At 41.9% G+C, this 12488-nt stretch overlaps 1 protein-coding gene across 8 annotated transcripts in view; it reads right to left on the reverse strand.

Moving 5' to 3' along the window:
• The window catches only part of LOC139546288 (E3 ubiquitin-protein ligase Midline-1-like), a 71978-nt gene that overhangs the window by 13883 nt on the left and 45607 nt on the right, over positions 1-12488 (reverse strand). For 6 of the 8 annotated variants that reach the window (XM_071354481.1, XM_071354480.1, XM_071354479.1 and 3 more), the window contains exons 2-3: positions 9240-9961; positions 7203-7268 (exon numbers count right to left, since the gene is read on the reverse strand). In XM_071354481.1, the coding sequence (XP_071210582.1) occupies positions 7203-7268; positions 9240-9905 (732 nt within the window). In that variant the 5' untranslated portion in view covers positions 9906-9961. The remainder of the gene's footprint in view (positions 1-7202; positions 7269-9239; positions 9962-12488) is intronic. The other 2 variants (XM_071354483.1, XM_071354482.1) reach the window with 1 other exon arrangement.

Below are 12488 nucleotides of genomic sequence, written 5' to 3' on the forward strand. Positions count from 1 at the left end.
TACAAATCTCTGCTGTTGAATACTGAATGGTAGTCTAAAATACATGTAAGATAATGTCTACATGCTTTTTATAGTGGTGATCAAGTTTATAAATTGCATGGCTGGGCTGATGAGACAGTGGATTGCGCAGTCAGATGGAACAGAGTAAATAGGCATTTTAACATTATCAATTTAGTCGGTGGTAACTTGTGGAATAGACACCGGCTGGAATTCAGTTTTAACCAATCATCCTTCAGGATTAGACCCAGCCATTGTATTAAACCACACATTACAGTCAAAGCAAGTACATTTTATGTTGTTTGATTGTCTTGCACAACAATTTAGTATTACTCTTCTCTGTTTTAACTTTGCTCCAAGGATTACTTTGTCTTTCCACCAGGGTTAAGCAGTGAGGCATAAGGAGAATACGAGAACATTGGTTTGATGAGAGGGTTATTCGTTAATGGTTATATAATCCTGGATGGACTTAATATTGGGATTACGCTCCAGAAGAATTGTTCCATGTATGGGTCTACAGATAGCATCATGGGCTTACCTCCCTGAATGAAAACAGCAAGATAATACCAAAATGGACTGTTAATGCCAGAACACTTTGCTCAACAAAACAAAGAATTTAAATCAACTGCTTTTTGAAATCCTAAGGCCTATGTTGAAGTAATTGTCCACCATGTTTTTCCCCCTTGGTTTTATCATATTAAGTACAAGCCCTTCGTATTGCAACGCCATAAAGTCATTGTGATATATACAGTGCATTCGGAAAGTTTTCAGACACCTTCCCTTATTCTACATTTTGTTACGTTACAGCCTTATTGATTAAATAAAAACAATTCCTCATCAATATACACACACAATACCACATAATGACAAAGTGAAAACAGGTTTTAGGAAAAGAAATACAGAAATACCTTATTTACATACATATGCAGACCCTTTGCTATGAGACTGGAAATTGAGCCCAGACGCATTCCTGTTTCCATTGATCATCCTTGAGATGTTTCTACAACTTGATTGGACTCCACCTGTGGTAAATTCAATTGATTGGACATGTTGTGGAAACACGTACACCTGTCTATATAAGATCCCACAGTTGACAGTGCATGTCAGAGCAAAAACCAAGCCATGAGGTCGAAGGAATTGTCCGTAGAGCTCCGAGACAGGATTATGTCGAGGCACAAATCTGGGGAATTGTACCAAAATATTTCTGCAGCATTGAAGGTCCCCAAGAACACAGTGGCCTCCATCATTCTTAAATGGAAGAAGTTTGGAACCACCAAGATTCTTCCTAGAGCTGGCCGTCCGGCCAAACTGATCAATCGGGGTAGAAGGGCCTTGGTCTGGGAGGTGACCGCCAACCCGATGGTCACTCTGACAGAGCTCCTGAATTCCTCTGTGGAGATGGGAGAACCTTCCAGAAGGACAACCATCTGCAGCACTCCACCAAACAGGTCTTTATTGTAGAGTGGTCAGACGAAAGCCACTCCTCAGTAAAAGGCACATGACAGCCCACTTTGAGGTTGCCAAAAGGCACCTAAAGGACTCTCAGACCATGAGAAACAACATTCTCTGGTCTGGTGAAACCAAGATTGAACTATTTGGCCTGAATGCCAAGCGTCACATCTGGAGGAAACCTGGCACCATCCCTACGGTGAAGCATGGTGGTGGCAGCATCATGCTGTGGGGATGTTTCTCCGCGGCAGGGACTGGGAGTCTAGTCATAATCAAGGGAAAGATAAACGTAGCAAAGTACCGAGAGACCCTTGATGAAAACCTGCTCTAGATCGCTCAGGACCTCAGATGGGCCGAAGGTTAACCTTACAACAGGACAATGACCCTAAGCACACAGCCAAGACAACGCAGGAGTGGCTTCGGGACAAGTTCCTGGAATTGAACCCGATCGAACATCTTTGGAGAGACCTGAAAATAGCTATGCAGCGACGCTCCCCATCCAACCTTACAGACATTGAAAGTATCTGCAGAGAAGAATGGGAGAAACTCCCCAAATACAGGTGTGCCAAGCTTGTAGCGTCATACCCAAGAAGACTCAAGGCTGTAATCGCTGACAAAGGTGCTTCAACAAAGTACTGAGTAAAGGGTCTGAATACTTCTGTAAATGTAATATTTCATTTATTTATTTATTTTTTACGTTTGTAAACATTTCTAAAAACCTGTTTTTGCTTTTTCATTATGGGGTATTGTGTTTAGATTGATGAGGAAAAAAATATATTTTATCCATTTTAGAATAAGGCTGTAAAGTAATAAAATGTGGAAAAAGTCAAGGGGTCTGAATACTTTCCGAATGCGCTGTACAGTACAGTATGATGAAAACAATTGAAGAATTTAGTAAACAGAGAACTTTGGAGAACTGAAGGTGTCTGTGAAGTCACTGTTTAGCTAATGTTGGGAAGCTCTCTCAGGTCGGCCTTTTCACATTGCCATTTCATTAGGCTCTGTGCTTCAGCCGTCAGTGTGCACAGAAATAGCATAAAAAAAAATATTAAACTGCTCATCAAAATTATTTATTTATATCCAAGGTGACGAAAGCAATTAGAATAGCTCTGTGCTGCCTGCTGTGGATGGATGGATAGAAGGTGCCTGGAGATCCATAGAGCCCTGGCTGGAGAACAGCTGATGCAGCCTCACAGAAACAGCCCATAACTCCATGATAAATGCTCTAATGCAGTTCATAAAGTTTAAATGGACTCATTATGATAATTTAATCGGCTGAAAAATACATTTATTTTATACAGCAGTATGTCTAGTAGTATGTTTGCACGTCTAGTTGTATAATGCACTTGAAATAATTGACTTGGTGAAGAAAACATCATGTGATGACATAAGGAGTCATAAAGGGAATAGTTATGGTTGGTTAATACTGTTGCCAGGTCAAAATAACATTGCTTTTATGTAAATAGGGTATCTCCCCGTCTCGCCTGTCTCTCTTCCATAAACGTTTGACAGTTAGGGTGGCATGCCAGTTGGCATTTCAACTCCCAACAGGAGATAAAGCATCCACTTCCTCTCAGAGATGATTTATCCTGTGCCATTCATTTGAAAGTATTTGGATCCCTGAAGAACCTCCCTGTCCAACACTGAAAGACAGACAGCAGGCCCAGACTATATAACCCGCTCTTCCAAGAACCTCCCTGTCCAACACTGAAAGACAGACAGCAGGCCCAGACTATATAACCCGCTCTGCCAAGAACCTCCCTGTTCAACACTGAAAGACAGACAGCAGGCCCAGACTACATAACCCGCTCTTCCAAGAACCTCCCTGTCCAACACTGAAAGACAGACAGCAGGCACAGACTATATAACCCGCTCTTCCAAGAACCTCCCTGTCCAACACTGAAAGACAGACAGCAGGCCCAGACTATATAACCCGCTCTTCCAAGAACCTCCCTGTCCAACACTGAAAGACAGACAGCAGGCCCAGACTATATAACCTGCTCTTCCAAGAACCTCCCTGTCCAACACTGAAAGACAGACAGCAGGCCCAGACTATATAACCCGCTTTTCCAAGAACCTCCCTGTCCAACACTGAAAGACAGACAGCAGGCCCAGACTATATAACCCGCTCTGCCAAGAACCTCCCTGTCCAACACTGAAAGACAGACAGCAGGCCCAGACTACATAACCCACTCTGCCAGGAACCTCCCTGTCCAACACTGAAAGACAGACAGCAGGCCCAGACTACATAACCCGCTCTTCCAAGAACCTCCCTGTCCAACACTGAAAGACAGACAGCAGGCCCAGACTACATAACCCGCTCTTCCAAGAACCTCCCTGTCCAACACTGAAAGACAGACAGCAGGCCCAGACTACATAACCCGCTCTTCCAAGAACCTCCCTGTCCAACACTGAAAGACAGACAGCAGGCCCAGACTACATAACCCACTCGGGCCAACTCCATTTCTCTGCTACTTCCTTCAGATAGACTTCCTTCAGCCTTTTGAGGGTTGATGCACTGTAATCATTGTCACTGGCAAGTCATCTAAATTGTGAATTTCATTGTTTTGTAATGTGAATGTAAGGTGTGACACTCTTTCCCGAGAAATGTTCTCTTTTGTCATATATTTACAGAGTTCTGCTTTGTTTCTTACATCTGGAAATAGTGGACTGCTGATATCATATGCCAGGCTATCATCTGCCTTTTTACAAACGGCACAGTCAGAACTAACACTGTCCTGAGATCAGGTGGTAAAATGACAGAAAAGTCGGCAGAACAGTTTTCGAAACACAGACAGTGACCTGACCGGTCAGGTTTTTGTCAGGAAGGAAGAGAGACTGAGCAAGCCAAAACCAAAGGTATGGGACCAAAAGCATTCCTCATCCAGAGGAAGCAGCTATTCCTTCCTCTCATCATGTCTGAATTGATTTAGGAAAATAGGGAAGGGAACTGTCTAAACACTAAGAGCAGGGAACTGTCTAAACACTAAGAGCATTACAATGTACTATAGCTGAGGCACACAGTTGTATAATTTATCATTATAGTCTAACGGAAATTAATTTTAAAAATATGTCATGAAGATGAAAAACATGTCAGATGAACGTGAGGAAACAATGTAGAACCTTTGGAACTTGAACCATAACACATACTGTTCCTTCTAACTCTAGAACCAATAATGATACTTTTAACTAGAACCAATAATGATCCTTCTAACTCTAGAACCAACAATGATAATTTTAACTCTAGAACTAATATTCATAATTTAACTAGAACCAATAATGAACATTTTAACTCTAGAACCAATCATGATCATTCTAACTCTAGAACCAGCACCACCGAGAGCATCCTGACTGATTGCATCACTGCCTGGTATGACAACTGCTCGGCCTCCGATCGCAAGGCACTACAGAGGGTAGTGCGTACAGCCCTGTACATCACTGGGGCCAAGCTTCCTGCCATCCAGAATCTCTATATCAGGCGATGTCAGAGGAAGGCCCTAAAAATTGTCAAAGACTCCAGCCACCCTAATCATAGACTGTTCTCTCTGCTACCGCACGGCAAGCGGTACTGGAGCGCCAAGTCTAGGTCCAAAAGGCTTCATAACAGCTTCTACCCCCAAGCCATAAGACTCCTGAACAACTAATCAAAGGGCTACCCAGACCCCTCTTTTATGCTGCTGCTACTCTCTGTTTATAATCTATGCATAGACACTTTAACTCTACCTACATGTACTGTACATATTACCTCAATTACCTCAGCTAACCGGTGCCCCCGCATATTGACTCTGTACCGGTACTTCCTGTATATAGCCTCGTTTGTTATTTTCCTGCTGCTGTTTAATTATTTGTTACTTTTATTTTCTATTTTTTTACTTATCTATTTTTTTACTGACCACTTATTTTTTATTTATTTTCTTAATTTCTTAAAGCATTGTTGGTTAAGGGCTTGTGACAAATACAATTTATTTGATTTGATTCTTCTAACTCTAGAACCAATAAAATTGGAAATATTTTTCTCTTTCTTACTTTTATTTTGCTTAACATAAGAGATTTCAGACATGTACAGGTATCTAAATACTTCTGTTACGTTTATGATTTGCATTCCTTCTACATTAGCCAGAGAGCACTACATTGCATGTTCCTTCTGGGATGTAAACGAATAGAGCTAAGATGTGGCTTCGCAGTGGGTAACATCGGCATACTTGAGTCCAGCTTGTCAAGACTTGGAGCATGCTAAGTGCAATTCATTTAGCAACGCTGCCTTTTTGCAGTGAGGTCTATGGCTGCATCTCCATATAAATTAAATATCTTTGTCTTTTCATAAAGTCTCTGTTAACCTAAATAAATAATGTTATTTTGTACTTTGGCTGTTATATATTTTATACGCTTAAATTCAAAAAGGTGAAGCGGGGTGAATAATAATTTTTGTAAAAGATAAAGCCTCTTAAAAAAAATATTTAAAAACTCAAGACAATAGACCCATGTGAAAGCGAGGGAGCACAAAGGAAAATGCTGCAAACACAATTTTTTTTATCCTTGTAGACTAAAACAAACAACCCCTAAAACCTGGTCATTCTAGTACTATAGACTGACTCAGGGACACAGTATGACAATACCTTGGCACAGAGGTCAGGGGGGAATTACAAACAGACAAAAAGTAATCCCACACAAGACAAGGGTATTAACATCTGGATAAAGAGTAATGAGCACCAGTTCTGGGTTTGTTGGTTAGTTTTGACATTTACTGTCATGCTCAGAATAACTTCATTCGTTTGTATCTGAAGAATGAAGGAGTTGACATGGCCACGGACGTTGTAATCAGATATAATGTAGGATTTGTGCTGACGTGACCACCTAGTAGAGCTCAAGTTTGACCAAAACTACATTAAAGTCTGCCACTCTTCCTTTTTTATTTATTTAACATTTATTTAACTAGGCAAGTCAGTTAAAAATAAATTCTTATTTTACAATGACGGCCTACCCCGGCCAAACCCTAACCCGGACGACGCTGGGCAAATTGTGCGCCGCCCTATGGGATTCCCAATCATGGCAGGTTGTGATACAGCCTGGAATCAAACCAGGGTGTCTGTAGTGACGCCTCTAGCACTGAGATGTAGTGCCTCAGACCGCTGCGCCACTCGGGAGCCCTGAGTGACATCAGTCAAATACAGAACAACAGGAAGGAGGGGAATGAGCCTTGAGTAACATTAGTCAAATACAGAGCAACAATAAGGAGGGGCTTGTCATTATCCTTCACAATCTCCTCGGTTATGATAAATATGTAAATCTTTTATCTATTGTGGAACTAATGTGCACTTTTTCCAAATGGATAACTTTGCATAGAATCAAATACAGTATGCATTTAAATAGTAATCTCCCTGGGGGGGTTATGTAAAAACCTGATGGTAAACTATGTTCCAGAGTACATACATTATCTTTATAATGTATATATACTGTATGGCACTACTCGTTACATAAACAAAGCAGATATCACATAGAGGCCGTGAAGCCACCCATAGTAAAATGTGGACTATATTCTACGGGTCAGGTTTACAGAGCATTTGCACCTGTGCAAAATATTCTCCTGTTATTTTCAGAGGGGAATAAAAGAGCCCAACATTTTTTTTTAGATTTGACCTTGATATAACTTATTGGTATTGTTTAGTCTGCAGGTTTTATTCCCCATTGAAAATAACAGCTGTTAACTCTTAGTAGACCTGTCCCTGAATGTGAAGTTGGATTAATACTGTAGATACCGTAGATATCTCCTGGTCTGCTTCCTCCTGTTCACTCCTCTCACTGAGATAGCAGCCTGGAGTTCTCTGCACAATGACAGCATGATCAAACAAAGGAAACACCGGTTAACGCTGATGCTCTGACCTCGATCGCCATAGTGTTGCAATCTAAGATTACCGCATCTCAGTTTCACTGGGATTCTGGGACCAAGCTTGGCATTCTCTTTGTTTTTGGTGAAAGGCCAAGCAAAAAGTAGTCCGTGTGTACTATGTAATGCAAAATCTCTTTTTGTTATTCATGCATAAATAGTGTAACATTCGTATTTATTTGTGAAAAGTCCTGAAGTCTTTCAAAGCCATGCAATGGTGTCCATGTGGACCTTAGAAACCCTTCATCTAGACACATTATTACATTATTACACTGACTTCCCCTTTAATAAAGGTGTCCATGTGGACCCTAGGAACCCTTCATCTAGACACATTATTACATTATTACACTGACTTCCCCTTTAATAAAGGTGTCCATGTGGACCCTAGGAACCCTTCATCTAGACACATTATTACATTATTACACTGACTTCCCCTTTAATAAAGGTGTCCATGTGGACCCTAGGAACCCTTCATCTAGACACATTATTACATTATTACACTGACTTCTCCTTTAATAAAGGCATTGGCTAAACACTGCCTCATTCAAATAAATCATCAATTGGCTATCAATCAACTGTAAAAAAAAAACTCTAATAGATATTGCTACTGTAAATACAAAAGAAAAATGAATTTACTGATAAAATACTTAGATACATGTTGTTCCACAGAATGTATAGGGGTTAAGGTCTACTGACATCACAGCCCTATTTGCCGTGTCTCTTGATAGAACCTGTCAAATGTGAGGGTACATTTCCATGTGAAAGGCTAACTATAATACACAGCCGCATGGTTCTGCCTGGTAATAAAGCATTAATCGCTCCCATGAGGTTTCTGGAGCCATGATCGAGTCCCATGGCGTGTTGGCAAAACACTAGCCCACAAAGCCCAAACGTCAGTGCTTTGACAGGAGCTCATTCAAGTCTTAAGTGCAAGGAATGCGTGGCCACCTTTTTGTGTGTTCCAGCTAAGAGCCTCTCATGATACCATATTAATATGGACACACATGGAGGGAAAGAGGTTAGTTCAACTTAACCTGAAACCAATCATTATTTATTGGTTGTAATTTTGTGGCAAAATGTTATATTTAAGCCGCTAAAAGAAAGTGTGATGGTGTGTGATCACTCCTTGTTCCCAAAGCTCTTGCTCTTTGAAATATTAACAGACATCACATGAGTTTACTGCTGCTGCATTACTGGGGAAATCTGACTGAATGGGGAATTCCATTTGCCATGTTTCTAATACTGTTAGCTTTGTTTTGACGTGTCGTAAGCCAAGAGGGCCAGTAGATACAGTATTACACAAAGCGTATAACTGTGAGTTTACCTGATTGTATTGTTCTCTTGTGCTACACTGTTTCCAACCACAATGAACTCCTGATTTACCCATGAGTCTGAGGAAACATTCCTCGTTGGTTAGCAGAGGATATTAATAGGAGATAGACGATTTATTGAAATATTGGATCCTACCTCAATTTTAAATCTTAAAATGCCCTTGTCATGACGCCTCTATGAATTGTGGAACAACGGGTTTTTTTTCACGCTGCAGTATGTCACATAGATTTTTTAGGATAAGGCAACATTTGGAAAACAACACAATTAGCAATCACATTATTTTTTGCATCTCTGAAAATGTGTGTGGTGAATCTCAACAAAACAAAAAAAGAAAGGTCAGATATTGAATCTGATGTGACAGGCAATTCAGGCACAATATTGTTTATCTAAAATACCCAAATGTTTTCACTTGATTTGAATCAAATATGATTTTTAATACCACCATTTATTCCACTCAGTGGACACAAATGATTGCACATAGTGAGCTCTTCACAGTCAGTCATTAACTTCTCATACTCCCCAGACGTTTCTGAAGCTGTGTACAGTATAGCATAGTACAGCACAGAGCATCTCTTACCTTGAGTTTCTCATAGCGGTCGCTGAGGGCGGCTACTTGGTGGTCCCGATGCCGACCGACCAGTTTGCACAAGGCACAGATCAACTGTTCATCTGTGACACAGTACATGTTCACCTTCTCGTCCTCGTGCTCCAGACACATGAGTCCCCTGATGTGGCAGTCCGACATGGGCTCGATCAGACGGTGGCTGGTGAAGGGCTTCTTATTGGGGTGGGTGGCCTTCAAGCATTCATCGCAGTAGGACACCTCACAGGTGACACAGGTCTTGACGGCATCCTGGGGAGGGTCTTGCTCACAGAACTGGCACTGCACCGTCTCGCTGGGGGAGGTCATGGCCGAGCCGTCCGGGGCGACCCGCTCACGGCGAGTCTCGCTGGGGGAGTTGGGCCCGCTCACGGAAGCCTTCTGGAAGCGGTCGATGATGTTCTGCAGAGTGACGTTACGCTTCAGTCCCTCTAGGCCCCTCTGGTTGAGGGTGATGGCATAGCGACAGGTTGGACACTGGAAGGCGCTGATGGACTGCACAGGCTCGTTGGGGCTGCAGTGGGAGATCAGGATACGGTGGGCACAGTTGAAGCACAGGCTGTGAGCGCAGGGCAAGAGCAAGGGGTCCTCGAAGAGCTCCAGACAGATTGGGCAGGTCAGCTCCGACTCCAGTGTTTCCATCTTCACACACAACAAAGCGATGTCGTCAGCGAAATCCAGGGAAGCTGATCAGCTATCTGTAGGGATGACATGGACTTCATCATTAGAGAATGGGAGAGATAGAGAGAGAGAGAGAGAGAAGCAAGGGGTTCAAAAGGGTTAAACAGTAGGGGGTTGTCAACTTTCCCAGAATATAAATTAATGAGTAGTCTGACCACATTCCTAATCTAAAGGGAACTGGAGATTACTTGGTGTAGTAGAGGAATAAATAGCAATTATTGGATAACACATCTCTGGTATCTTCATCAGGGGTATTGCATGAAATGCAGACACTTCTAAATTGAGTTTCAGTGTATTCTAAACCCCTTACAGAAATATAAATTAAAGCTCAATTGAAATTAAACTTGTTTGGTAAAAAGTAAAGCAATCCATGTAGATATTGAGTTCCCTAGAACTAATTCCTACAATATTTTATAGGGAGGCACATCTGTCCATAGTTCCTGTGATGCAACAGCCAAACAAAAAAGACCGAAATTGGGAAAACAAAAAACAAACGATGCATATTTTATAAGAGCTTTGAGTTGTTTTGATGATATAACTCTGGAAACACCATAAATGAGTCATTTTCGTCAAGTGGCCCATGTCTATGGAGAGGCTTGGCTAGGCTAGCTAGCCCAGGGCAGTGAAGCCAGGCAGCTCACTGAAGCAGAAGTCCCTGCCTGTTCACGGCTGGAACTCCTTACTGTGACTGTCCTGATGGACACAGGGCCTTTGTTCCAGGTCAGTCAGACACCCCTGCTGCGAGTGGATGCGCTGTGCCCGTCGCGTCTCCCTGTGTGAACTCTACCTCCACGCATTATGTATGAAAGAAGGCAAAAGCTCATTATCAGGCCAGCCGGGCACAAGTGGTCTTTGAAGTTGAGGACACAGAAACATGCAGAGAGCTATAGCTAAGGACGGGTTTGTTCTCTCCCCCTGTTCTGTTCAAATCCACAGAGACACTCAGTTAACCTACTGGAAGATACAACTGTTGCACTCGTCTCACATGTCTGTGATGTAGACAATATGAATTCATCTGTGGGGCTTTGTTGTGCTACTGTTGGTGCTTTGTCCCGGGACATGAAGTTTGTTTTAACAGAAACCTTCTCTCTGTTATCCAAGTTGATGAGCCAAGTCAAGCTAAAGAGGGTAGAATTAGTGTGCCCAATGTTCAAACGTGATGTCAGTACTAAGAAAACATACGGTATAGGTTACTGTATAGCAGTTGCCAGAAATCCACTCAAATATTATTATAGCTTATGGTTTCCTCCACAAAAAATAGAGTCTATTTTTAATGCAATGTTAAATTATCCAATTTAAAATGCACAGTGCACACAATATAAAATCTTGATTGTTTGTACACTGAAGTAAATTAATCTGGTGAAATGGAAGTTATAAAATTTCAACAGTAAGATTACTTACAAAGTAGATTAGTGCTCATGTCTACTAAGAATAGTAATAGAATTAGAAGTGTCTACTTAATCCACACAATATCACTGTCCTGAAATGTCTGTCTGTCATCCTTTTTTTATCAGATTTTATTGAATCTTTTATTTAGCAAGTCAGTTGAGAACAAATTATTATTTACAATGACGGCCTACCCCCGGCCAAACTCGGACGACGCTGGGCCAATTGTGAGCCGCCCTATGGGACTCCCAATCACGGCCAGTTGTGACACAGCCTGGAATGGAACCAGGGTCTTTAGTGACGCCTCTAGCACTGCGATGCAGTGCCTCAGACCGCTGTGATACAGCCTGGAATGGAACCAGGGTCTGTAGTGACGCCTCTAGCACTGAGATGCAGTGCCTCAGACCGCTGCGCCCCTCATAGTGTGGGTAAGTATTCCACAAAACAAACAAACACAACGACTGACACGTACACTCTTAGAAAGAAAAGGTGCTACAGTATATCTAGAACAATATTCATGAACTATTATTTGCCTTCACTGAACGGAGACTTAATAATTTACCGGGGATGTTCAGTCACACGTGGCTGTTTATTTGCATGCAACTGTTGTATTGTAATTTGCTTTGAGGAAATATACAAAAATATTCAGATAAAAAGGGTGCACCAAAAAAGGGTTCTGCGCTGCCCTCATAGGAGAACCCTTTGAAGAACCCCTTTTGGTACCAGGTAGAACCCTCTTGGGTTCCATGTAGAACCCTTTCCACAGAGGGTTCTACACGAAACCCAAAAGAGGTCTTCCTGGAATCAAAAAGGGTTCTCCTGTGGGGACAGCCTCAGAACCCTTTTCGAACCCTATATTCTAAGAGTGTACGTCTGAATATTTTTTGTACATTTTCTCAAAGCAAATTACAATACAACAGTAGCATGCAAATAAACAGCCACGTGTGACTGAACATCCCCGGCAAATGATTAAGTCTCCGTTCAGTGAAGGCAAATAATAGTTCATTAATATTCAAACAAAGATCAAAGAGCTTTGCGTGAAGTGCAACTACTGTACATAAAGACAAATGTCCCGGCCAATGATGTCATCATACAAACTTACAAAAGCCCCAGAGTTACACTGAAACCCTGTCAAAGTAGACTGTGGCAGAAAGCCAG

This window comes from Salvelinus alpinus, chromosome 20, assembly GCF_045679555.1.
Source record: "Salvelinus alpinus chromosome 20, SLU_Salpinus.1, whole genome shotgun sequence".
Taxonomy (NCBI): domain Eukaryota; kingdom Metazoa; phylum Chordata; class Actinopteri; order Salmoniformes; family Salmonidae; genus Salvelinus; species Salvelinus alpinus.